This window comes from Oncorhynchus masou, chromosome 24, assembly GCF_036934945.1.
Source record: "Oncorhynchus masou masou isolate Uvic2021 chromosome 24, UVic_Omas_1.1, whole genome shotgun sequence".
NCBI classification, from domain to species: Eukaryota; Metazoa; Chordata; class Actinopteri; order Salmoniformes; family Salmonidae; genus Oncorhynchus; species Oncorhynchus masou.
Genome location: NC_088235.1, coordinates 58,083,729 through 58,110,523, shown reverse-complemented (window position 1 = coordinate 58,110,523; position 26,795 = coordinate 58,083,729). Strand labels below are relative to the sequence as shown.

Genomic DNA, 26,795 nt, shown 5'->3' with positions numbered 1-26,795 from the left:
CACTGCCTGAAATAATGCTATTATAGAGAGTATTGTAGAGAATGAAATGAATAGCAATTATTAGTAAATATTGCTTATGCTATGAGCTTGGACTTCACACAACTTCACCTATCAGTTGAGTTTATTTTCCTGGAGTTGTGCTGTAGCTATGAAGTCCGCACAAGCCTAGTGGTTGGGTAAATGTAGCAATCTCAATCCCTGCTTTCTTTTCTTAAATGTTGGTTAATCTACGTATGCTTTTGTGGGTTTATTTGATGGTTTATTGACCTCGCTATTAATATTCAGTGCTGTCTGCTGTCTTTACTCTAGCCCAAGTGCTCCTTCAGTAAGTCAGTCTGCCTCCCTGCCACAGAGGCACCAGGCACAGCCGGACACTAGAGGGCGCCACAGACACACTCATGTATGCTTTCCAGTCTAACGTCAAATATGACAGCTTCTGGACCTTTTTACAGAGAAACAACCAAGATCAAATGTAATACTTTGGTCAGCCCACTCTCCTTGTCAATCGCTCTCCTTGAATAAACCAACCAATCAAATGTATTTATAAAGCCCTTCTTACATCATCAGATGTCACAAAGTGCTGTACAGAAACCCAGCCTAAAACCCCAAACAGCAAGCAATGCAGGTGTAGAAGCACGGTAGCTAGGAAAAACTCCCTAGAAAGGCCAGAACCTAGGAAGAAACCTAGAGAGGAACCAGGCTATGAGGGGTGGCCAGTCCTCTTCTGGCTGTGCCGGGTGGAGATTATAACAGAACATGGCCAAGATGTTCAAATGTTCATAGATGACCAACAGGGTCCAATAATAATATTGACAGTGGTTGTCGAGGGTGCAACAGGTCAGCACCTCAGGAGTAAATATCAGTTGGCTTTTCATAGCCGATGACTACAGTTTTCTGGGGGGCCATTGAGAGAATACCATTGATGTATAAAACAAAGGTTTTCAGCCTGCATATCATGTATCGTTACTCCGGCCTTGCTTTGCTGCTTCACGTCGTGTGATCACAACATTATTACTCTGTGGGGCCATGACAAAACCAGCCCATTCATTCACAAATGCATCGGGACGTCTTACTTTGTTCATTTATGAGGAGAAAAAACAATGCGCCAATACACAGCCAGTCGCAATACGCAAGGTGCCCATGTCTGTGACTTGCCTATTCTTCCACTCGAAAGGGAGTTAACCTTGAAACCTATTTGAAGTCATTGTGCCTCCGTTTTCTCTTTGTGTACTGAGCCTAATCTCAACGAGTGGTGACAGTTCACAACTACCTGTAATGGCGGAGTCCCCCAGTCAAAGGGACCTGAGTGTCTGTCCCTACGAATAACAATACACGCCGTTTCCCAGTTTGCATTGTGACAGTGTGATCCCGCAGTGGGAGCTGCCCTCTGGAAGGCTCTTTTACGGCTCTAAAGAAAGAGACACAAAAGAGGCTGTGGTCGAGCTGGGTTAACCTGTGACTGGAGCGGGGTGTAAACCGCGGACGGGTTTGACCATCCAGCTTTAACTGTGTAGGGTGAACCTAGAACCTATAAAGTGTGGTCAGATGTTTAACCGTGCAGGGTTAACTGTGTACTGTAGGGTTTGAAATATCATGATAAAACACGTTCAGAGTTTTGACTGCGTGGAGTTTCCTGTGTAGGGCGGTGAGCGTTAAGTGCGGTCAGGGTTTCGATCAGGTATGTTGACCTGGGTTAACCTCTGAGGGTGTCCTGTGTTATCAGGGTTTCGACAGTCATGGGTTGAGCTATGGGAGTGTGGTGTGCTGGTCAGAGTTTGGACCATGCAGGATTGACCTGCGGTTGATGGAGTGTGTTCAACACTTTCGCTTGTATGGTCAGGTCATGAGCCACAGCTGACCGTCAGAGTAACCATGCTCTTTGTAAGTCTGTATGGTATTCTCTGTTCCTGTTGCTGATAGGCCCGAATAAATCACCTTTCTTTCCCCATCATGGTATACAACACAGAATCCACTGTATGCAGCAGGCACGACTTCAAACTGGTGCAAATGGTGACCACAGCCATGTTATGAAATGTTTTCAAACGTGTTTTTCTTCTTTTAATGTCTGTCTGTAACTTTCAGAAGAAGGGGTTATTTTCTCTCTTTCAATCAACAAACGTCTGGCATCAAACTATGCTAGATATTCATCCATTGCGCACCACTTCTAGTTTCTTTAATTTCGTGACAGACACTCTATAAGACAGAAGAACAGAAAGACACACTATAGAGGGCAAATATTTGAGTTTCTCTTCCCTCCACCTCAAGCAGCATTGTCGTTCAACTCTTGTGTCCTAACCAATGTTTTTCAGTCGCGGAGAGGCGAAGACATCCCATTGCAATTTGTCCAAATCAACCTGAAGGACAATCTGTTGTTTTCAGTCGCTTGAAAACAACCCCAAACTATGATGATTACAGGAGTGACAGTGACTGTCACATAACCATAATGGTTACTGAGCCTTGGCAGGAGGGATGGGTGGACGGGAGAAGACAGACAGCAGACAGCTTTGCTCCTCAACCCTGAGACAAACAGAGATTTATCTTTACGCATGCGCACGCAAGCAACACGTGCAACACACACAAACATCATAATCATTCTTCTACACACACAAACAGATGGAATACCTGACCCCTAATACCTGACCCCTACCACCGAAAGACCTTAATCACTCAGTTATGTTGGGGAAATCATGACACTCTCTCACACTGTGCTGTGTCTCTTTCAAACGATTTCCCTTAGGGCCCCTCAATCTCTCCCTGATTGAGTGATGCCTGTGCTTGTGTGTGTGTGGACAGTGAAGAGTCGCAGGCTGTCTTTGTGTGTGTGGACAGGACAGTGTGTGAGTGTGGTCCCTGCCGTGGCCTGGTTAGATGCAGCCTCAGAGCAGGGCTCTGCTCCCGACAGGGGGGCTTTTCAGCCCTCTATTTATGAGCTCTGCTTTACATATTCATTCTGCTACTGTTAAATAAAGGCCACAGGTCGCCTTCTCCCCTCTGAAGCACTCAGAAAGCCACAGAGAGTGTACTGGGGAGCATGTGGGTGTGTACATCCTTAACTCTTGCCCTAACCCTAACCAAGTAGCTCCTCTGTTCTCCCCATAACTCCGCTCCGTCCCTATCTTGTCCCTTCTAAAATGGCTGTCTAGGGCAAACCATTATGGTTGTGGCTCTATGGCTCGTTCCCCTCCTAACAAGCCCATCTCAGGCTGGGAGAGAGAGGGAGAGACAGCTGGACAGATAGCAGGGCTGTGGTTGTCACGGTGAAGCTGTTTGATTGGCAGATGGGGGGGTTGATTGATAAGGACCCCCCTGCTATTCCAGCGACAGCTCCTGTCAGAGAGTCAAGCACACCCCACATGAAATGTATCAACTGGTCCCGTCAACATCCCCCACCCTACTCCCAGAGCCCCACCCCTACTCCATCACAGAGACTCCTAGAGTCACAACTCACAGACATGTTTCTGATGACTTAGAGAGGGATACAAAAATATACATTTTCCTGATAACTTTACTGTTTTTGAGTAGATTTAACATTGAAAGTAAGTCTTTATACTGCATGGAATCGTAGGAACATTTCTAGCCCATAGCGAGAGACAAATATGTGACAGTACACAAAATGTCCTGAAAATACAGCAGTGTGACCGTTTACAATATGTTTATTGCACATTATGACCTTATTGGCATGAAGTGCTGGATTTCATGTGAGGTTGCAGCAGGGCAAGTGTCAGACAAAGCTTCTCATTGACCCTGGTGGCTATTTCAGTTCTCTGATAACAGGACATAGTGTTTTTTGGAGGGAAATGAGGTCGGGGGAAGAGGGACGGGAACTGGTGGCAGAGTAAGTAGGGTCGGCCATTGGTTCCCAAACCTTTTTGCTTTGAACCACCGAAAGTATGTTTTACTCCATGGGGAACTAACCATTCAGAAACAATGACAGATACTGTATTTGGTTACTATAGATTTTTGGGGGTTGGAGTTTGTGGCTGAATTTCAATAGTGTGTGGACTTAGTCCAAGGCTGTATTGGAGTTGGGGGGGGAGTGGTGTATGGGAAGGGGCCTGATTGCTTGTGTGTTGGGGAGATGAGGGGAGATTGGTCGGTGTGTCTCGCTGGACAGTGAGGGTCTTGCTCTGTGGGTCCGGAGGTTATCAGGGCCCCAGATATGAGGGTCCCTCTGTCAGCACAGAGGGGTGACAGCCACACCGACAGGCCCCGCGGGAGCACAGAGATAACACACCTGATTGACGCCTGAGGGAGAAAACGGAGAACGCTGCTGGCGGAATGTGCGCTCTGTCGTCTCTCTTTCACCCTCCATCCCCACCCCAGCCGTAGAACATTCCTCAAGGTTCCACCACAGCTCTAAATACAGACTGTTTACCTAATTAGGTATACACAACAGTGATGGGTAGGAAATGCAACGCAAATCATTCACAATATCTCTTAGATCATGAACATCACATACTGTAAAGGGTGGTCAGAATTGGTGTCTGCTAAAAATGGCAGTATCAATTGAAAGATCAAAGAGCTTGGTTAAGGATGACACTGATGAAATGACAGTTAGCCCAGAGTAAATGATCTGGTAAGAGTTCCATAGCTTTGTGTGTTTGCAACAGCCAGGGTGTTATAGGGTTGGGCTCAGTTCTGGATTTCAAATTACCTGAAATTCTATTCATGATCTACAGTGCCTTCAGAAAGTATTCATACCCCTTGACCTATTCCACATTTTGTTGTGTTACAGCCTGAATTCAAAATGGACTAAATATACAAATATACATACAATACCCCACAATGACAAAGTGAAAATTAAATACAGACATCTAATTTACATAACTGTTCACACCCCTTTGCTAAAACACTCCAAATTGAGCTCAGGTTAAACCAATTTCCTTTGATCATCAATGAGATGTCACTACAACTTAATTGACTTAGAAAAAACACACCCGTCTATATACTGCAAGGTCCCACAGTTGACAGTGCACATCAGAGCAGAAACTATAGCATGAAGTCTGAGGAACTGTCCCTAGATCTCCGAGAGAGAATTGGGGTGAGGCATATATCTGGGGAAGGGTATAAAACCATTTCTAGAGTGTTGAAAGTTTCAAAGAGCACTGTGGTCTACATCATTTGAGAAATGTAAGTCGCTCTGGATAAGAGCGTCTGCTAAATGACTTAAATGTAAATGTAAATGTAAATGGAACAAATATGGAACTACCCAGAATGCCTAGAGCAGGCAGTCCAACCAAACTGAGCAAGAACCCAATGACCAATCTGACAGAACTACAGAGATGGGAGAACCTGCCAAAAGGACAACAGTCTCTACAGCACTTCACCAATCTGGGCTTTTTGGGAGAGTGGTCAGACAGAAGCCACTCCTGAGTAAAAGACACATGACAGCACGCCTAGAGTTTGCAGAAAGACTCTGAGATCATAAGGCAAAAGATTCTGTGGTCTGATGTGACAAAAATGTAACTCTTTGGCCTGAATGCAAAGTGCTATAAACCAGGCACAGCTCATCACCCGTCTAACACCATCTCTACCATGAAGCATGTTGGTGGCAGCGTCATGCTATGGGGATGCTTTTCAGCGGCTGGGACTGGGAGACTGGTAAGGATAGAGGGGAACAATGAATGGAGACAAAAACAGGCAAATCCTTGATTAGAAACATCTTCAGAGTGAAAACAACTTTAGACTGGGGTGAAGATTTATATTCCAACAGGACAATGACTCCAAACCTACATCCAAAGCAACGTTGGAAAGGCTTCAGAACAGGAATGTGAAAGTCCTTGGGTGGCCCAGCCAATGCCCAGACTTGAATCCCATTGAAAATCTTTGGAAAGACTTGAAGATTGCTGTTCACCGCTGCTCCCCATCTAACTTGTCAGAGCTTGAGAAAATCTGCAGGGAAGAATGGGCGAAAATCCCCAAATCCAGATGTAATTTTTTAATTTTCAATAAATGTGCAAAAATTCTAAAAACACGTTTTCACTTTGTCATTATGGGGTATTGTGGGTAGATGGGTGAGAAAAAAATATGAATTGAATCCATTCAGGCTGCAACACAACATAATGTGGAATAATTCAAGGGGTATGAATACTTTCTGAAAGCATTGTGCAAATCAGAAACTACGTTTTGTAGTTTAACCCCAGATCCAATAGAATATCAGCGACGTGTGCAGTGTGCATATCTGTTATTTCTCTAGTAGCCTACTGGGTAAATCAAGTCTGATCTAATGCAGTGGTTACAGTTGTATACCCGACCCACAACCCAACCACTTTTGGGACCTTGAACCCTCCTCCCCTTTGGCCCCCTGCCCACAGGGTCACTGCAGCCCTCTTAAGTCATAGGTCAGCCCCTGTGGGCGTACAGGCGTGTAGCCTGCCGGGTGGAATCCATGATTCGTTCCCCAGCTTGTCTGTAACGTTGCGTTGCCATGACAACACTACATTACTGGCTTTTACAGGACGTGGGTGTAGAAGGGCCTGACAGTAGACCTCCAAGGGACAGCAGTTCGTGGGTGTGTGTCTGAGTATGCGTGCGTGCATGTATGTGTTTGTGAGAGTGCATGCATGTCTGCCATGCAGACCTCCATGAGGTCTAGAGTAGCGCAGCTCAGTTCAGCGTAGCACCGCAGCAATCTCCACGAAAAATGATTTCATCCTTATGCCTGCTCTGTGCAGGTTCATGTAGAGTGTGTCTGTGTAGGCTGCAGGCTGTGTGGGGTTTCAGACTGCCTAAACCCCAGCCCCACTGGCCCTAACCTGCAGTCCTGCAGCGCATGGTAAAGACATCAGGCCTTTCCCTTTGAAGGGGACCACTCAAACACAACAGCTCTCAACACGCTGTGTCTCTCTTTTCAACTAACCCTCTCCCTCCAAATTCCTGCAAGACCCTGCTCCCCTCTGCTTTTTCCATTTATTCCCTCGCTTGCTCGCAGATCCCTCTTTCCCTCCCTTTCTACCTCCTTCCCTGCTCTGTCACTCACTCACTCTACTTAACCCCCCTCCCTTCCTCACTTTACTTATTGCTCTCCCGCCCTCACACTCCTTCTTTCACTCCTTCTCTGGCTGTTTCCGTGAGTGCACAGACAGGTCATGAGGTACAGTATTCTCTGAGTGCTCCTAGAAAATGTAGTGATAGGTGTCATGCAGTAGTCTGGAAATAGTGATACTGTTAAGCATAGGGAGAGAATATTGGTAAAGCACAGGAAGCAGTGGTGGTTGACCAATTAGAGCCTACTTTATGACTAGACACAACCAATTTCAGTCTTTATTTCCATGATGGCCGCCCATATTAACGCTTGCGTGTGCCATTGCGTGCTGTACCGGGCTGATATAAATTGTGGTCTCTCTGTAGCAGAGAGAGTGAAAATAACTATCTTTGTCAGTGGAGGTTGCTGAGGGGAGGACAGATCATAATAAGCGGTGGAACTGCGCAAATGGAATGGCATCAAACCATGTGTTCGATACTATTCCGCTCCAGCCGTTACCACAAGCCCATCCTCCCCAATTAAGGGGGCACCAACCTCCTGTGATCTATACATTCTATTAGTTGTACATCGATGACTGTCCACATTGTCCCTCTGTGACATTTTTGGGTACGTGTCCCCTGCCGTAGAGGAATGCAGCGTGTCCGGCGTCTGTCAGAGACGCCACACATGCTCCTCCACTCAGCTCCCCTCTGGCCATATGGTGTTGCCCCGGCCTCTCCAGGAACGTGAACACTGTCACTGCACTGACCTCAGACCAGTTAGAGAAACCTATAATGTCATTGTCATGGTGGGACTGTTAATTCATCTCTGGGGGAGGGAATCCAGGGTGTTAACTGTGGCTCTATTCCAGACTTCGGGGTTGGGGTCAATTCCATCTCAATTAGATACATTTGAGAAGTGCCAGGCATTACCAAACAACATACAGTATAAGAGAGGAAAGGAGAAGCGATAAGAGGTCCAGGAGGGATGGGAAGGAGAGGATATTATATGATATTGGGTGGAGTAGAGGGATTGGCTAGGAGTAGGTTGAGACAACAGACAACAGTCAGAGTCCCTAAAGGACGTGGCATCCCATCTACTCCCTTCCTCCTCTCTTTCATCCCTTCATGTTTATTGGCTTTGTTAAACAGTTAACAATGTTACTTTGGGGATTTTTATGAGATCACGTTATGAGGGAGAGATTTTAAGTTTGCTCCCTCTAAATCTTTTCTCTCTCCCTCTCCTCCCGGAGGACCTGAGCCCCAGGACCGTGCCGCAGGACTACCTGGCCTGATGACTCCTGGCTGTCCCCAGTCCACCTGGTTGTGCTGCTGCTCCAGTTTCAACTGTTCTGCCTGCGGCTATGGAACCCTGACCTGTTCACCGGACATGCTACCTTGTCCCGGACCTGCTGTTTTCGTCTCTCTCTCTCTCTACCGCATCTGCTGTCTCGACCTCTGAATGCTCTGCTATAAAAAGCCAACTGACATTTACTCCTGAGGTATGGACCTGGTGCTCCCGCTACAACCACTGTGATTATTATTTGACCCTGCTGGTCATCTCTGAACGTTTGAGCATCTTGAAGAACAATCTGGCCTTAATGGCCATGTACTGTTATAATCTCCACCCGGCACAGCCGGAAGAGGACTGGCCACCCCTCAGAGCCTGGTTCCTCTCTAGGTTTCCTCATAGGTTCCTGCCTTTCTATGGAGTTTTTCCTAGCCACCATGCTTCCACATCTGCATTGCTTACTGTTTGGGGTTTCAGGCTGGGTTTCTTGTATTGCACTTTGTGACATCGGCTGATGTTAAAAGGGCTTTATAAATACATGAGAGAGAGAGAGAGAATGTATATCTATCACCTTCAGTGAGGTATCTGAGAAGTTATCACTCAGATAACACATTGAGTAATGAATGCATCTCTTTATTGAAATAATCTCCTTCGGAGGATAACTGACACTACCTATTAACATAAAAGTGAGCTGAGTGAAAATAGGAATATTAAATTGCATTATTATCAGAGGATATCGCCATACTGCATTCTTTGTGTCTTGTGGAATATATCATTCACAGTGGTTTGAGATGGTAGCCTTGTGTAAGATTCTCACATGTTTGCTTGGGACTTCTGAAGCATCATCACTTTATGCTCTATATCTTGTGTGTGGTTTGTGTGTGTGTGTGTGTGTGTGTGTGTGTGTGTGTGTGTGTGTGTGTGTGTGTGTGTGTGTGTGTGTGTGTGTGTGTGTGTGTGTGTGTGTGTGTGTGTGTGTGTGTGTGTGTGTGTGTGTGTGTGTGTGTGTGTGTGGTTTGTGTGTGGTTTGTGTGTGTGCGCGAGTGTTTGCTTGTGCATAATTGTAAAACACAGACAAGCAAGGCAGAGGAAAACTCCATAAACTCTTTGTTAACCCCCCACATACAACCCTCACAGAGCAACCTCTGGTTAGGCATCCAAAGTGACCTATCCATAGAGATGTATTCCCACTCTCTCACATACACAGCCAGGCCACTAGCATGGAGGGTCAGTAGTCTGAATGAGGAACTTAAGACACATTTGTGATTTGAATCACTGAAGTACCTCTTCCCCCACCTCACACTATGAGCACCTCTAGAGCCCATCAGGGTTCCGCCGCTCCAGGCCTTAAACCCACGCAGTCCCGTGTGACGCAATTCGCCAACTGGTGGAAACAATTTCCCGTGCTTTTGTCAGTTCCACATAAAGGCTGGACTCTCCTTCCTTGCCCCGTCTACTTCACTCCTTCGCTCTCTCTCCTTCCTATGGCATATGGTTTTTATGTCCCGGCTCAGCCCAGGGGATAAGGACTGTGTGTGTGTGTGTGTGTGTGTGTGTGTGTGTGTGTGTGTGTGTGTGTGTGTGTGTGTGTGTGTGTGTGTGTGTGTGTGTGTGTGTGTGTGTGTGTGTGTGTGTGTGTGTGTGTGTGTGTCTGTGTCTGTGTCTGTCAGTCTCTCTGTGTTTGTGTCTCTCTGTGTCTCTATGTTTGTGTCTCTCTGTGTCTCTGTGTTTGTGTCTCTCCGTGTCTGTGTGTCTGTCTGTCAGTCTCTCTGTGTTTGTGTCTGTCTGTCAGTCAGTCTCTCTGTGTTTGTGTCTCTCTGTGTCTCTGTGTTTGTGTCTCTCTGTGTCTGTGTCTGTGTGTCTGTCTGTCAGTCTCTCTCTGTGTGCTTGTAAAGCTGAGTCTGGTCCTTGCAGCGGCTCTCTCATTGCAGCGGCTCTCAGACTTTCACTCACTCAGCCCCTCGAATTCTCAGCAGCGGCAAGTTGCCCAGTATTTAACTGCCTCACAACCATGTGTCTGTGTCGCGCTCGAAGCAGCATGGATGTTGTTAGCAAAGGAAAGATGTGAACAACAGCCTAAAGACGCACAGGGACCTGTGTGGATGCGCTGAGAACATGGCAATGCTTGGAGGGCATCCAGACTCATCACTCCCACGTCCCACCACCAAATGCCGAGCTGACCAGGTGAACAATGCGAAGCTTGTGTGTCCGACACATGGAGTGGCCCTGAATACTCATGTTGTGAAACATGCTAGGCTTCTTAGCCACCACCTGTGAAACATGCTTGACCTGAGTGCTGAAGGTGTGTAAAACATGTGAACCGAACATTATTCATATGATACATGATAGAACTCAAGGCCACACGAGCGGTAGGTGTGATACATGCCAAATACTACATGTATGACAGAGGGGCAGAACTGTAGAGAGCGTGTCCTTTTGCCTCGCTGAGTGTGACCTTGCATGGCTGGGTCAGAAGAAGTGAGGTTACGGTGAGGGTAAGGAGCCAATATACAGGGGGTGGGGGGCCTGGGGAGCGTGTGTCAGAGGGAAGTGTAAAATGTGTTTTTATGGTCATATACACTGGATGGGTGCAGTGAAATGTGTTGTTTTACAGAGTTCGCCATAGTAGTACGGCACACCTGGAGCAAATTAGGGTTACGTACCTTACTTAAAGGCACATCGACAGATTTTTCACCTTGTCGGTTCGGGTATTCGAACCAGCGACCTTTCAGTTGCTGCCCCAAGGCTGTAACCTAGGCCATCTGACTTGAGAGTGTGTGTGGGTCTGTGCGTGTAATTAGAAGTGTGTGTGATAGAGTGGCGTGTAATCAGGGGTCAGAGGTCACCTTCTGTATGGTACCTCCTACTGTTCAGCTACAGCACACCTTAACACCGCAAATTCTTTACCTTCTCAGAGACCACAGACCCCACCAAAACTGAGTAAACAATGAAACGGCATTGAAATTGAGTGGAATAGAGCATATAATATAAAAATAGTCTAGGACTAGACTAATCTAGGGCACAGTTTGGCGAGCTGAGACGGAGCACCGCTTGTATTATTATGGTCTGTTTGCCTGGTTCGTACCCCATTTCTATTGGCATGACGAGGGAGTCTTGAAACAAAGGGCAGGCTAGATGCTAAAACCATGGTGTTTTTGGGAGCTCATATGGAATAGGTATTCCTAACATGTGTTCAGTGAAAACACATATCTGGGTGAACCCAACGGGGCTATGATAGCACCCCTGGCTTTGAGACTGGGAATGGATCAGCTGTCGGGGGCTCTCAATAAGTACATGCCAGGGAGAGACCCTCTCGCTCTCCTCTCTCTCCAGATGGATGAACAGTTGAAAAGCGCACCTCAGGAGAAAGATGGCTGAGAAAGTCACTGGGGCTTGGGTGACTGCAGGCATTTCGGCAACGTCCGAGTATATGTCGTGAAACAGTTCTTTTCATGTTAATGTTGAACTCTTTTTCACATTTCGGATTCAGCTTTGTGTGTTGTAGACCTGTCCTGTGACACTGTCATCCTAGAACTGATCCTCTATTACTATAGCTTATTAGGTTTTTAACTATGATACTAATTTTTGGGACACTGCAGAATGCCAGAAGGCAGGTATGACTGCAACGCATATTATGACTTTGGAGGAACATTTAGTACCCCTGATTGTCCACAATGATAAAACATGGATATATGATCTGTTATCCAAGTCTACCAGCCCGGAATATCTTTTTCATCTGTCATTTTATAAATAGCCTAATCAATATTTACGTTTTAATGGAGTTTATGTTTTGTCTCAATCTCTTAAGAGAAGAGAGCTGACATGACAATTAGCAAGTGTCTAGTTTCTCTTGGGTGAACGTGGTGTTTGTCTCTTCAAGAGAAACTGAGGGACGGTGTGTTTGACATATTTCTGATCTTATAGGCCCCCGTAACACGTCAACTTTAAGTGAGGGAAGATATGGAAATGAAAGTAGAGGTAGTGGGAGAAGGAGGGAGGAGAGGGCTTGAGGGAGCAGCGACAGGCAGGGAGGAGGAGGGAGAGGGAGGGAAAAATAGACTGTGGGGAGAGTGAGGGCGAAGGTGAGGGAGAGAGAGGTAGTGGGAGGAGAGTGAATAGGGATAGCAATGGAGGAATAAAGAGGTGTAGTGGGAGAGAGAATGAACGGGGAGAGAGATGGGAAGAGTTAGAGAGAGAGGAGTGGTGGGGGAAGGAGGGTGGTGGGGGACCCCCACAGAGCTGCTGATAGATGTAGGGGCTCCTGGGGTTAAGGGGAGGGCAGGCAGGCCTTGTGCCGGGCTGCAGAGTGGCAGCTACCTGCCGCTCATCACACACACACAGATAGAAAGAACAAGTAGACAATGCTAATGGGAGAGTGGGAAGGAAACATAAATACAAACCAGCTAGCAATGAGAAGCTCGACAGTTCAAGAGCTAGGCCTACTACTCACAGATGACTAAAGTTAAGCAGCGTGAAATTGCCATCATTGAGAGATTATCAAATACATACACCCTTTTATTTTAATAGTCATTACATCTCTGTATAATCTTGCTGACCATTTGTTAGGGATATTTTAGGAACTAAAGATGGCTTTAGTTCAATATAGTGTAAATGTCTGGCGTTTACTAACATAATCATTCTTTCTTGTTCCAATGTAATAGAGTATTTGACAGATATTGGTCCCCTCTAGTGGTTCAGATGAGTAACTGCGGGCAGGGTGACAAGGACAATTGATCGTGTGATTTGTCAGTGACAGAGTACTGCGTCCGTCCATTATAGTGTGCTTAAAAAGGTTAGTAGGCACTCACTTGCATGAGATGAGACGCATGATTGAGAGATGGATTGATGCATTTGTAGTATCTATATAGTTCAAATCATTTCTGGCCTATTCAGTCTGTTTATTGGTTTGACAAATACCTCATCAGAACAGACAACGCATAGGCTAAATAACAATATTAGACAATTAAATATCGAATGCATAAAGGCAAGTTTCAATGAATGATTTTACGATGGGCTCTTTTTTTCATAATATAAATTACAAAAATGGGACTATAGCCGGGGGTATAGCCAGTTTGCATTTGCAGTTTTAAAGCTAATTTCCGTAATTCTATTTTTTGTGTGTGCGTCATATCATGTTCATATGATATCTGGGGAGGGGGGCGAGCTCCAGGGGGCCCACAAACCGCACTGCGGGGGTGTGTGGTAAGCCAGTCAGTAAAGTTAGGGTAGGTCCTACACATTAATTTAAAATGTAAACTTCAAATGATGTCAATCAAATATTCAAATGAGTGGCATGCCTTTGCGCGTCTGTCTGACCATCACGTCGCTGAAACTAAACTCTGGATCCAACCACCAGAAAGTCTGTGCTTGCTGGACCACAGCCTAATTAATTGCAGGCAATCAATAAACCAGATGGTCTTCTTGGTGATGGGCATGTTCTGGGTTCCATATAAGAAAGGGTGGGGTGGAGTCTGCATTTAAGGTGGCTTTGATAAGTCTCTTAACCAAAATAAAATAATTTACTGATTCATTTGAAGACATGTCCCCTCTAATGGCCCCTTCATCTATTCGAGGTGAGAATGTCCTCTCACACAACTCATTAATAAATTGTTCTGTCTGGTCTCTCTCATAATTAAGTGAGTTTTCATTTAAGAAGTCTGTTGCCATTCGGGACAGTGAATGATCCATTGGATAGGCTAATCAATAGGCTATTGTTTCAGTTTAATGTAAGGTCCCATTTTGCAAAGATATACATGTGCCCTTATGTTTGTTTATCTACCCTAGTTCTCTTCATTTAAAGCCTCAATGTCCAAGAGCCCATGAGAAACATTGGGTGAGAGAGGCCGTTTAAAGCTAGAATCCTTAGTCGCCACATCCATTTTTGGACTTAAACTGTAGGCTATATACAGTAGTGACACATTTGTTTTTGTTTAAGCTCTGTACTCCAGCACTTGGGACCCGAAATAATACAGTGACTATGAGGGTAAAGTGCAGACTGATAGCTTTAATTTAAGGGTATTCTCCTCCACATCGGGTGAACCATTCAGAAATTAAGGCACTTTTTGTACATAGTCCCACCATGTTAGGGGTGTATTAAGGTAGTCAAAAGTTTAGTATTTGGTCCAATTTCCCTAGCAAGCAATGATCACATCAAGCTTGTGACTCTACAAACGTGTTGGATGCATTTGCTTTTTGTTTTGGTTGTGTTTCAGATTATTTTGTGCCCGATATAAATGAATGGTAAATAATTGTATTGTGACATTTTGGAGTCACTTTTTATTGTAAATAATTATTGAATATGTTATAAACACTTCCTCATTAATGTGGATGCTACAATGTTTACGGATAGGCCTGAATGAGTCGTGAATAATGATGAGTGTGAAAGTTACAGAAGAACAAATATCATACCCCCAGGGCATGCTTACCACTCACCATTACAATACCAGCGGGTTTAGCATGTGGGGGGGGGGGATATTTGTGTTTCTATTAATGATATATATATCCATTGCTTCTTAAAGAATATAATTTATAAATGGCCCATGAGCTTTGTTCAGTTCAATATAAACTTATTTTACTCCAATTTTTGTAAACAGCGTAAATGTAAACAAACACTGTATGACCTCAAAACATGGTTGAAATTATACATTTGTCAATTATACAGTCCTTGCATCCATAGCTCTGTCTATGAATGTGAGAGTAGTTCGATTTCTCCAGCCCCATCCCTTAGCTTTTTGGTGAAACAGGGGTGGGGAGTACGCTTTGTTATTGTTTCAATTATGGATTCTATCTTGAAGTAGGCTACTGGAGATTAATGCAGCTCCCTTTATCAAATGCAGGGAGGGGGTGTTTTAAAAACGCTAATCGCCTGTAATCCTGTTATTATGTCAGTCTCTCACTTTTCTCAGGCAATACACAAGATACGCATTTTACAAGTCTGCACTCATCCCAGTGACACATCTGTTTCATCCTTAGAACGAAAAACCGGCCAAATCTATAGCCATAATGTAGCTGTAAACTATAGCAAAATCATTTGCATTGATGATATGCGTTCATTGTACTAAAATAGATTGCAAGTTTGTGTTTGAATATTTCTCTTTCGTTTGGAATAGATTTGAATATATGTTAAATTACCAGGAACGTTCCGTTAACTCTTGTTATTTCATTAATTCATTCGGTAATTCGGCGCAGAAGCGTCATTGCGCACTGGGTATGTAAGACTCCTCCTGCTTCTCCTCGCAAGTGTTGACTTTTCCTCAGGTGAATATATGTTTTAAATGCAGGGGGAGGGGGTGGCTTTTGTTCTGCAGAAAAAGGGGGCTTGTTCCTCGCAGATCGTCCTTCCATTTTAACCAGGGGTGTGAGTGCGAACAAGGGGTTGACATTGGAGCCTGCGATGGGAGGAGAGGAGGGGAGACTGGAGAGTCGCCAGTCCTGCACTACCGATCAATGAGGCAACATCACCCGTTCTGAACGCAAGGGACGCGCACGTTATCCACCACCGAGAAGCCCGATATATAAACTCTCTACAACCGGCTAAACTGGAAGATAGCTACTGAGGATTCTCTGAAGGAATTACAAAGAGATAAATATTACAGCGAATGAACTGTCATCTTCATTGGCATAGGATGACCTTGTTTGCTTTTGCATTTGTATTCTTATTATTAGAAAACTCACCAGCGCTTTTGACAAAACTTGAATGCACCTTTTCTAAGTGCACTTAAACGTTGGTAAACTAGAGGGCCGCCTGACCGACAGACAGACACTTATCAATAATAATTCATCATTGTTATCAATGATCATTTTCAGTTTAGCATTTCACTGTCAAGGTTGACGATAATTCGTGAGCGTCAGTCTTTTCAAAATAGTCTATGGACATTTATTTGACGTGAAATGTAGCCCATTTTTTACAACGACAAAAAAATAACCACGTCCTCCAGCCTTGGTCGTTTGGGATTTTAATGAAGTCTTTGAAGAGCGAGGATTGCAACCGAAACCAGTCTTTCACAAAGCCTATCTTTACCAAATAACCTCGATTTTGAAACACTGCAAGCCCTGTCAGCTGCATTTATCGAAGGAACAATCAACACAATCAACATGCGACGCCTCCCATCCCAGTTGAGTTATCTGTGAGTATTTCCTGCAACTCAATTCTCCTTCTGTTGATTAATGTGTGATTTACGTGCCCTAATGTATAATAACTAATTTATGTTTCTCTTTTTCAGGTTCCTACACTTCTTTGCATTCTGCTACTATGCTCAGGTATGTCCATATATGCATGTGATTTGAAATGTAACATTTATTTTAATGATTGATTATGATTTTAAATCTCACGCGTTTTCGATTCATTTACCAGTAGTTTACAAACGGTTCAGTCTCAGTGGATTTATTCATTATTGGATAAAACTGTAACTCTCATTGGACGACATGTCGTTATTTTAGCATCTTGAAAATTCGTAGAACATCAAATGTAAATTGTTAAAACATATGGTTTCTGGGACTGAAAGCACGGGGTAATAATAGCGAGCAGTGAGGGAGAGAGAGGTGATGGATCGTCATATCATTTGTGATATAACATATCAGCTGGGCCCCAAGGCGCAAGGGGCAGCGGGCGCGCTGCATGCCGCCCGCGTCACAGCTTGGCAGGTATTTTACGAACATACTTCCCTCGCGCAGGATGCGCGGGCTCAGAAGGGGCATCGCGTGGGGAAAGGCAAGTCTGAAAAATCTCTTGGGGTTCAAATATTAGGGCCAGAAGTTTCCATCATTGTTCCTTAGCTGTCGTTTCTTGAAACAGACACGAGGGCGTATGGCTAAGTGTCAAATAGGGACACGTTTAAGATAGTCATTAATTTGCCCACTTGCTCCATTTTATTGTGAGTGAAATATTAAACATTTATTATGTATAGCCTATTTGATATTTTAGACATGTTTAGTATCTATCTAACACCACGCTATCTGCCTACACTCACTTTTACGCACACGCCGTTGCACCTTGCGCCCACTTTTTCAGTTCAAGGTTTTCCTACATTACAAATTATGCATACATCATTTAAGGAACTGTTGGCCTTGGCATTAGGATTAAATCATTATGGTCTGTTGCATTTTATCAAGAGATGCGTTATTAGGCCTAAAGAAAAATGGAAACATATTTCCAAATTGGCTTCTTTTGGTTTTTGAGCAAAATTAGGATATTATTGCTTAAAACATAGGCAACTGTAATTAGCCTACTTTGAGACCATTTTTTTTCTTCAAAATACTGATTGTGATGACATTTAATTTCTGACAGGTAACCAATCAGTCCTCGCCTAATTTCACGCAGCATGTAAGCGAACAGAGCAAGGTGACGGACCGTGTGAGCCGCAGGTTAATTCGGACCTACCAGCTTTACAGCCGAACCAGCGGGAAGCACGTACAGGTTCTGCCCAACAAGAAGATCAACGCCATGGCAGACGATGGAGACGTATACGGTAAGCCCAATATACAAACTTTGTGTACTTGTTTCAAGTTCCTCACACTTTTTCTCAGTTTTAACTAGCCAAAATGCATTAAGTTTAAAACTCTAAACTAACTTACTAAAATAAACGTAGGCCCTGTGGATATAGCAGTGTTGGGCTATACATATAGGCATATAGGGTCTATAGGCATATAGGGTGTATTACAATCATGTGCAAGAAACCACTGGGTAAAAACTGTTTGGATCATCATTTCAACCCCCAAAATATATGTGATGACGTTGAATTAACGTGAAAAACGAATAAATGTAAGGGCATTTCATATATTTTTCACCCAACTTTTAACATAAATCCAATGACATGGTGACATTTTACTTGATTTCACGTTGACAACTCAACCAAATGCAGGCCTAAATAAAAACGAGACATTGAACTGACATCTATGCACAGTGGGAGGTTAGTAACCTAATACAGCGACTACGTTAAACATAAGTTGTTTTTCTCTATTTTCTAACGGTAAATAACACACCACGGTATCTATCAGGTATTGTTGAGAAGAGGCCGAGGATCTCAAATTTAAATTGGATTGAATATTGTGCTGTAGGTGATTCTCCAGAGAAACGCATGTCTGGAAGAGCCATTATAAATAATTTTACCTTAACATTCTGAACATTTCCTGCATAGCTCTCTCTCTCTCTCTTTACTCTGACCAGCTTACTAAGAAAAATAGACCGCGCTGAATTTCCAACTAGCCCGCTTGCATTTTACGCACAGTTTCCCCTGGACAGCCAGGCTACATTTATCTAATCATCCTTGCATATTCACAAAGATGCATATTTTGTTCAGACTTGGAATTTCTATTTTAAAATAAAACGTTTTATTGTTTTATTGCCATTAAATGGTTTTAGAATTAAATATAATTTGGCAGCAAAATGGACCTTTGGCTCTGTGTGTATCCTGTCTAATGTGGTTTATTGAGTGTGTGTGTTTGTGGTTTGCACCAGGGGGTGTGGAGGTGCTCCGGTCACCTGTGCCAGTGCCACCTTTACCCTGGTAGCAGCTTGTATGTGTGGGTCTGCAGCTGTGGCTTTTATTGTTTAGTCCAACCATCTGATTATAATTGTAACTCAATGACCACAGTGTGCATGAATCAAAGAGGGGTTAGAATCTCTAATAAGGGACGTACAAGTGGCTAACAATTTGAAATGTCCGTAGTCCTATTTGTTGAATTCTGATCTGTTTTAACAAGAATAGAGGCTGAGCAGTAAAACTACCAGATGCACCATGGGTTATTTATTTCTCCCAATGTTGGTCTATGAATGTGTGTGTCATCGTCATGTAGGTAGGGGGGTGGGAATAATAACGGTTTGTAAGCCTATGAAAAGTTGATTTATAATGGCTTTTGTCGACATGGTCTACCTTCATGGAAGGCCACAACAACATAGATAAACACATTTGAGTTTGATAAACCCACACCTCCTTATTTTACAACCATAGAAGCAGTTGTGAGACTTACAGTACACATAGACACATAGATAAACCATTGAACGCACTTCTGTTTATGTGTTTTCTTTCTTCTGATTCCAAGCGTGATCTATGAATGTGGCGCTTATGTGTGAAGTAGAAATTTAAAGATTTTTTTTTTTGAAGTTGATAGTCCTACAAGGATGGCCTCTTCAGTTTTCAAAGAGTTGAGGTACACATGTTTTTGTCATTCTGCAAGAATTTAAGCTTGCGTAAATCCTCAGGAATGGTCCCCACAGGTTTTGTGTGTGTGTGTGTGTGTGTGTGTGTCTGATGATATATAGAGTTTGCTCGTATAAAAGTATAAACTGAATCAACCAAACGATGTCTTCGAGCAACGTGCCATTACTAATAGTGGCAACGCCTGGTTGATCACAAAACTCCTTTGTTTCCTCAGCCAAACTCGTCGTAGAGACGGACACGTTTGGAAGTCGCGTGCGGATCAAAGGAGCAGAGACAGGACTCTACATCTGCATGAACAAGAGGGGGAAGCTGGTCGGAAAGGTATAGAGAACAGTTCCTCAGAGCACTCCACTGAGGGTTATGATCATTTTCCATTGGCTCGGGCTTTCGAGGTTCTTCGTCGGTGGTTCCTCTGTTTGATTATATTGTAGTTCTGTTTGGGGGTTCTAAGGCCAGTCTGCAACAGTTCTTACCATAGTTCAGTGTGGCCGTGGTTCTGTTTGTTGGTTCTCTAGAGCTAGGCTCCAGAACCGTCCACCTCTGGTAGGTTCTGCATGTGAGAGGGGTCGTTGTATGTTGTTGGAAGTCTCCTCTTCTGTGTAGCGTGTTGTGGGTCCGAGGGTGTCTCTGCTCCTCTCTCCGCTGTGCTGGCTAATAAACAGGGCTGCCATCTCCGCCCCCCCCCCACAGAACCCTGCCAGGTGCACCATCTGCCCTGAGCTGCCTCTCTCTGCCATACTGGCCCAGCAACAGCCTGTGTGTGTGTGTGTGTGTGTTTAAATGACTATGTGTATATTTGTGTATGTTGCACGTGCTAGCTGGCTGCATGAATGCTAGATTTATTTTTAACAGCCCATTTTGTCCATCTAGGTTGAGCTCGTTGAGCTAAGTTACTGTTGCCGGTGTGTGACGTGTCACAGTCCAGTGGATTTTGGGCTGGAGGGGTTGTGGGAGGACGCAGGGCCTAGCTACTGCTCACAATACAAGAGCACAAACTCCATTCGCTCTCACTGTAGAAGCCAGCAGGAAAATAAAAAATCCACCCTGTCGGACCATTTCTCAAAACGTAGAGATAGATAGAATGGATGCTAGTCAACCATGTATTTGATTGTACCGAAGGGAGACTAGTCTAGTTTATCCACACATGAAGCTGATAAAGAATTTGAACTCCTGAGGTATTTCTCCTATGATGGTGTCTTAGGCTGCTGACCCGTGAGTGGTCCTTGGTGCACTGCCTGCGTCTCTGTGTTTACTGAGGGGGGAGACTCATCGCTTACTGTCATCCCCCCTCTCTGATCTGGGCCTGTAATGGTTGTAGCATATGCTTCATGTGTGTGGGGAGGGCTGCACGCATGTGTATTTGTGTGTGTGTGTGCAGGGACATACTGTTCGGGCTAGCCTTCATACATCTGATATTTTCCATCTGTAAATCTTCATCGAAAGCTCCTTCAGAACCTCAGACTGACCTGGTGTGTATGTGTGTGTGTGCGTGTTTGTCTTTCACAGAGAAATGGGCAAGGCCACGACTGCATCTTCTCAGAGATTGTCCTGGAGAATAACTACACGGCGCTGAGGAACGCACGCTACGAGGGCTGGTACATGGGTTTCACCAGACGTGGACGCCCCCGGAAAGGCTCGCGAACGCGGCAGCACCAACGCGAGGTCCATTTTATGAAACGATTGCCTCTGGGTTCCCATCCCACCCATCCGGCCCAGCACAAGCCCTTTGACTTCGTCCACTACCCCTTCAGCCCCAGGACTAAACGCACACGCTTCTCAGCCGAACGCTGAGGGGGGTCAGAGAGGGAGGAAAAGAGGTGGAGGAAAAAAACACTGACTGAAGCTGAAATGAACTCCTCTGTCCAAAACCTCTAGAGACATTTTTTTTTGTACTGAACATTACTATACCTAACATGTAGTTTTTACCATTTTTTTCAGAAAGTAAAGAAAACAGAAACAAATAAGAAGTCTATTTTTGTACTTGAGACTTTTAGTACTGACCTGTGTTAAGTTGTTTCTAGATGCACATAACTCATCGGACATTTGGGGTGCTGACCTCTCTCCGTAGAGAGTGGACTTTTTATCATCTCTGTATTTTAGGTTGTGTTTTTACTTTAGTTTGACGGTTCAGAGTTGTTTGGACTCACACTTGCTGCTCCAAGAGACTTGAAGGGCCCTGATCGACCGCACTGCCAGAATACGCTGTGTTCAGCGACACATACAGTACACACCCCACGCACGCACACACACACACACACACACACACACACACACACACACACACACACACACACACACACACACACACACACACACACACACACACACACACACACACACACACACACACACACACAAAGCATAAATGCTGCGTTCAGGAGCTCAGTATTGGGTAATGTCGCGTTCAGTCTTACACACAGCCACGGCACCTCTGCTTTGAACACTGTGGTGTGCCCCTGCTACTTCTGGAATTCTATACAGACAAACACAGTTAAAGCAAACAGAGCTTTAAGGACACACAATGGAACATGTGGCAGCTACATTGATAATCACAGGTTTCTTGCTATAGTTGTAACTAAATTAGAGGTGTAAAAATGCATCGACATGTAGGAAACTCCCTTTGATTTTGTTGCCCTTTGGTTTGTCTGTTTTTATACATATATAAATCTATTTTTATTTGAGGATGTGTGCAAATAATTTTAATGACGGGATATTTATTTAAAATGTGTAATAAATGTACATTAGAATACGGATATTAAACTCTTGTTGGTTAAGTGGTTGTTGTACACTCATTGAACCGCCTTGGAAAGTGGAAGTGTCATTAAGCACACACTGGAGATGGCTTAAGTCACTCCACGCGCACACGCACATGGCACTTGGATCACAAAAGCATTCTGATGATACGTAACACAGAAGGTCATCCCTTCCCAGCCTTCAAGCCCTTTATGCAGACATCTAAAACCCTTGAACTCTGTTGTTAATAGAGATGTCTTTCTATGTGCCGTTTCTCTGAGTTGATCTTCGAAATGTCAACTTTACAGTGGGAAATGTTTTCGTCCTCCAACCATGCAGTAGAAAAATATCTATCTGTAAAGTTTGATAAAGAGTTGGGAAGAGATTCCCCCCTGCTTCGCTCTGTTTGAAATGCTACTCTTATCCCCCTAGAAGGCCAAGCAGCAGTCTATAGCAAGCAGTGTAAGACTACAGCAGGTCACTGATGTTGGAGTCCTTTAGCATATAGAAGAAGTGTGTTGGTCTTCTTCTGCTTGGTCCTCCTGAGATGATATCAATCTGTTTGTTTAAGGCTTTGGTTTCTCCAGGTTCAGTAACTGTCTGTGTCTCTTTGTGTGCAGACGGCTGTTTTTCTTTCATCTCACTCCTTTAACACCTCAGGGCTTAATCTGATTGGACAGCCCCGTTGTGTGTGTTTATAATCTGATTGGACAGCCCCGGTGTGTGTGTGTGTTTGTTTGTGGACGGTGTCCTCATGGGTGGAGAGCTGTGCTGAGTGAGGGAGGTTGGGTTCTGACAACTCCTTGGCCACAGTGTCTCTAGGGATTCATTTCTTTCCAAGATGTCTTCTGAACCCTTCTGCTTCTCTTGTTCCCCCATATCAGACTAAGCAGAACTATCTTGCTACAGAAGGGTCTCTTGATGCAGCTCTGCATGGCAGAGCAAGACCTGGTGATGCATCTTTGTAAAAACCCCACACATATCAGAATGAGGGGCAGCCAAGCGCAGCAGGCAGCTATTCAGTATCTTGATATGGCCACTGTGTGTTACAGGGACCACCTACTGAGGGTGTAGAATCTTTGAAAAATGAACAGAAAATGACGTCCGATATTCTGGTTAGAGGCACTCGGTTGCACTCGGCCGTCCATCGTTCTGGTGTGTGTTCTACTTAAGGCATAGTAAGGCCTTCTGGTTGAGCTCTGTATGCCAGAGCAAAGTCTAATTATGGAACTCAGTGAAGAGCAGCATGGCAGGCTTCACTGGCAACTTATACTTCAAGGAGTCTGTTCATTGTAGATTCGAATTGGTAATGTCCCTTATTTGAAAGTCCAGAGCATTTATGTCTAAGATTTACTGTATATCATTCCGGGGCGTCAGGGTAGCCTAACAGTTAGAGCATTGGACTAGTAACTGAAAGGTTGCAAGTTCAAATCCCTGAGCTAACAAGGTACAAATCTGTTGTTCTTCCCCTGAACAGGCAGTTAACCCACTGTTCCTAGGCTGTCATTGAAAATAAGAATTTGTTCTTAACTGACTTGCCTAAAGGTAAAAAATAAAAACATACAACTATATTTCAATGTTGACTGAATCCTGTTGTCTTGGGGAGGATCATTATCCCAAATGCCTTTTTTTATTCTATGGTCATGATTTTACCCCCCCCCCCCACCCCCACCCTTCCTTCCTTACGCCTTACTATATCTTACCGTATCTAACCTCACATCTTAATTGTTAAGTCAGTGCTTAGGAGTTGAAATGCTCTTCCATACTTGAAGACTGAATTAAAAGGTCTATTCACAAAACTTGACATTAATCTGATTGAGTCCTTCCATGATGGATTAACAGGGTTTCTGTCCCCCTGGGCTCTCCGTAGTGACTCCCTAGTCTGCCCACTCTGTTACAGCTCTGTGTTGGTCCTATGACAGTCCCAAAAGACACTGGGGAAGGAGGACGTTGTGGGAAAAGTCGCACCTTCTGTGTAGCCTGTGAAGCCTTGCAAATGCAGAGCAATTCTGCTGCAGAAACAGGGGGTAAAATTGCTTTCTTTCGTTTTTTATTGAGCCACAACCATCTTCCTTAACCCCAGATAAACAAGAACTACCTTCTTCATTTGCTTAGGGAGCAATTTAGCCCCCCCCCCCGCTGAGACAGGAGAATAGCAGGGGTGAGCAAGGAGCACGACCCTGCCTCCCTGTGCAGAACTGCTGCGAACTGATGCAAACTGCCCTGATAAAAAAAACTCATAACATCTAAATATATCTTAATTTTAAAAAAGTAAAACTTTTGTGTGAGATCAAATACCACAAACTTTCCTTTATTATCTTCCTTATCAGGAGACTCATACTGAGGTCTCAGGTATGTTTACAATCTACTTTTCTCAATATAGAGAATATGACAAAAAAAACAACAGGAAAACCACAATAAGCGGCAATCAATGACCAAGTGGGTTTGAGGTTTCTGTGTGTTTGACACTGTCCAGAAATAGTGCACTGTTGACTCCCATTTTCTTCATTTCATTCTTGGAGCCTAGAATACTAGTTGTATTGATTTTCCTTCCATGTGACAGAGATCCCCTTAAATCCATGTCCTTATTCTTCCTTCAATGTTAGGGAAGAGCCAGCAGCCAAACCAAGCTGAATAATTGAAACGCAAACACTGATCAAAGTGGAGCTCCAACTCATATGTTTCATTTGTTTATACGGGCCTTACGGGAGACCTGTTGACTTTTCCAATTGGAGCTGTAAACTTTTGTTTGTCCATGCATTTCCAAGACTGATTGTCAGAATGATCTGAACAATTACCAGTTAAATGTGTTTGCCGGCTCAGGGAGAGTCCCCCCTCTCTGCCTTAAAAAGATCAAAAGGGAATACCCCCCCCCCCCCCCCCGCGCGTACCCCTCTGCTCCCCAGCTCTCTCCTCCCAACCTCTTCATTTCCTTTTAGCCATGTCAGTTCAGCTGGAGACCCGACCATAAAAAAATTTTTTTAGGTGTCCCAGTGTTTGGGACATGGCCTTTCAGTGTGTGCAGCTTTCAACAGAGGACACGTCTCTAAGAAACGATCTGCATATTTCAGTGATGTGCCGTTATGCACAGCTGATCAAGGACTTTTGGGGCTGCCTGTTGTAACTGAAGGCTAGAGCACCCTCGTGATGTGAATGTGCACAAATTGATGCTAGTGACACGAAACTGTTAAGCTTTGCGACAGTTGAATGGTCGATATTAGTAGTAATTTCACCACTGTACAACTTTGGTACTTTATTGCTTTTGGTGAATAACCTTCAATTCTGGACATAGATTAGAACTGCAGGTGAAAAGGAGCAATATTTTGCATGCAGAGAGATTTAACATATGTGGTTCTCACATGATTTACAATGCATGCAAACTTGTCCAGAGAAAATAAAACACTTTGAAACATTTTTGAAACCATTGTTCTTGCATTATAAAGCCTTTTCCACAGTACTCTTTTTCACAGTATTCTAGTATTTCACAGTTAGCATCATCCCAAGAACCGCAGGTGTTTTTTGCTTAGAAACAGTATTCGTCAGATACATACAGAGAGTCAATGATATTGTTTTTTAAATCACAATGTTTTCTAAATCATAATGTTGATGTGGGATGTGGTTCCTATGGTCCTATAGTGGTTTGACCTGGTCACCTGTGTCTGACCTGGTCGCCATCCAGTTGTTGCAGGGAACTTGGTTTCAGTTCCGTCACCTCTCTATGAGCAACACAGTCACAACGCGGAATGAGATAAGGCTACGCTGCCACTTTGGTCTAAATAGAAAGCGCCACCTAGAAGCTGCATTTCTGCCAATCACACACCATGACCTCTGATCAAACAGCCTATCACATACCATAACCCTTGATCAAACGGCCCATTGTGGCTGTAATAGAAAAACATGTCAGACAATGACAGCTTTAAATACTGACAAGATGGGGGTCCGCCAGCAATGACAAGAAGCTCGCCATACAAAAAAACCCACAACAAAAACATCAGAGAGATTGGGTCAGTCAATATGCCTCAGCTCCTCAGAAGGACTGAAGGGCATTCCACAAGCCACCGAGCATATCTGCTGCCGGGGAACTCATGCCCATGCCAGAATAGCCAGTAGAAAACAGTGAAGACAAGGAGAAACAGCCAAAGAGGCCACCTGGCCAAGCAATGAGGAGCTTAAACTCAGAGTTAGTAAATAAAGCTGCAGAATAAAACAAAACATTACAGCAGTTAGCTATAGAGCACTGTGGAATGTGTGTGTAGGTTTTCAACACCTCAAAATGCCACAGTATAGCAAATAATACATGTCACTGTTGCTTATACTGTTGCAAATACAAGCAATATAATAATTGGCGAGTGAGACATTTAATTTCATATTCCCTAGCTTTTGTTATGTCCCCAACAGCCGGATGTTCCGATTTTCAGGATAAATGGAAAGAGCCTTTGACAGGACTTCCTTTGGACGTTAACAAGGCAACACTCCATCCTTATTAACATTTACTGGATTGGTTGAACATGCAGAACAGAACTTCCCCGACAGTATTTCCCCCCCTTCTCGTCAAAACCAGTACGTAGGCGATCAAGTTTCATGCGTTTCTTTCGCGCCTGCTACGTTATACATGTACCCTGACAGAGCAACAGGTTATAGGTGTATGA

General features: G+C 44.2%; 1 protein-coding gene across 1 annotated transcript; it reads left to right on the top strand.

Moving 5' to 3' along the window:
• Positions 1-15,527: 15,527 nt before the first annotated feature.
• Positions 15,528-22,180, top strand: LOC135511651 (fibroblast growth factor 8-like). The gene is made up of 5 exons (XM_064933132.1): positions 15,528-16,380; positions 16,477-16,513; positions 17,541-17,721; positions 19,628-19,734; positions 20,920-22,180. Exons 1-5 carry the CDS (start codon positions 16,349-16,351, stop codon positions 21,202-21,204), a joined length of 642 nt encoding a protein of 213 aa, XP_064789204.1. The 5' UTR covers positions 15,528-16,348; the 3' UTR covers positions 21,205-22,180.
• Positions 22,181-26,795: the final 4,615 nt, after the last annotated feature.

Coding starts and splice junctions, on each gene's coding strand:
- LOC135511651 (XM_064933132.1), top strand. CDS start 16,349: ATGCGACGCCTCCCATCCCAGTTGAGTTATCT. Junction 16,514..17,540: donor CATTCTGCTACTATGCTCAG/GTATGTCCATAT, acceptor AATTTCTGACAG/GTAACCAATCAGTCCTCGCC. Junction 17,722..19,627: donor AGACGATGGAGACGTATACG/GTAAGCCCAATA, acceptor TTGTTTCCTCAG/CCAAACTCGTCGTAGAGACG.